Below are 968 nucleotides of genomic sequence, written 5' to 3'. Positions count from 1 at the left end.
GATTCAATGATGATAAAGAATGGTCCATGAAACACGTCGTATTTTCAACGCCAGTCGGTGCGCGGAGATCCTGAACGTTGGCTAAACTCTGTTTTCCAAAAGAGCTGCTAACAATAAAACACACTCGTCGTTGCGACTTGTGATCTTACGTTCAATCATGCTGCTTGAGAAAATGCAAGGGCTCGGTTAAAATACAGCTCGTGACGTAGCGTGATGCCAAATGCACAGAATCATTGAACTACACTGACACCAAGCGTTGAATATGCCATTTACACAAATTGTGCTGGTCTTCAAACAACCAAAAAACAATCCTCTATTCTACAGAGGCGATACTTTCCCCACACGGATGTCAGCAGATCAAAACAGATCAGCGTTCACTGATTAGAACAGAATCGGCGCATATTGCAACCTTTGTTTTTCTGTTTGCATTTGAGGAAAAACAACAAACCCACTAGAGTTTAACACTTAACTTTCAAACCTAAAAATCCCAGCAGTCAAAATGCTTTAAAAATGCTAAGAATATGACCACAATTTAAGCAATATTACCGCAAAATACAATAGAAAATGTACAACAACCGAAAAACCCTGAAGCCTTTGAGTGGTAAAATTTAAGGATTGCAAAATTTAGAAACCTAGAGTGAAAACCAAAACAAATCAAGTGTAATTAATATGTCAGTGTTCCAGACTGCACAACATTCAAAATGATCTTCTCTGAACTCTGGAGAACTTTTCTTGAGACAAACATTAAACAGTGTGACAAATATCAGCACCAAGGACAGTGAAGGTTGACTCCTGCAAATCAATAAGCCTTAAAAATGTGTAATTTTGGAACTATGTTTATAAAAACGTGCTTTTCCCTGTACCCTCTAGAAAAAATGCATCATTGTCAGCTACTGTAAAAATAATCTTACCTCTTCAGATGCCCTCCTCCTGTCAGGGAGCACTAGAGTATTTGCGTGACTTCCAGG

At 38.6% G+C, this 968-nt stretch overlaps 1 protein-coding gene across 1 annotated transcript in view; it reads right to left on the bottom strand.

Annotated features, from left to right (window-relative positions):
* Positions 1–915: 915 nt before the first annotated feature.
* Positions 916–968, bottom strand: part of LOC103375146 (protocadherin alpha-3-like) — a 19,804-nt gene continuing 19,751 nt past the window's right edge. Inside the window, exon 2 of the mRNA XM_008305353.1 lies at positions 916–930. Within this exon, the coding sequence (XP_008303575.1) occupies positions 916–930 (15 nt within the window). The remainder of the gene's footprint in view (positions 931–968) is intronic.

The sequence above is a fragment of the Stegastes partitus genome, unplaced genomic scaffold, assembly GCF_000690725.1.
Source record: "Stegastes partitus isolate 25-593 unplaced genomic scaffold, Stegastes_partitus-1.0.2 Scaffold2484, whole genome shotgun sequence".
NCBI lineage: Eukaryota > Metazoa > Chordata > Actinopteri > Pomacentridae > Stegastes > Stegastes partitus.
Note: the sequence above shows the minus strand (reverse complement) of the source record. Positions and strands in the feature narration are given on the sequence as shown.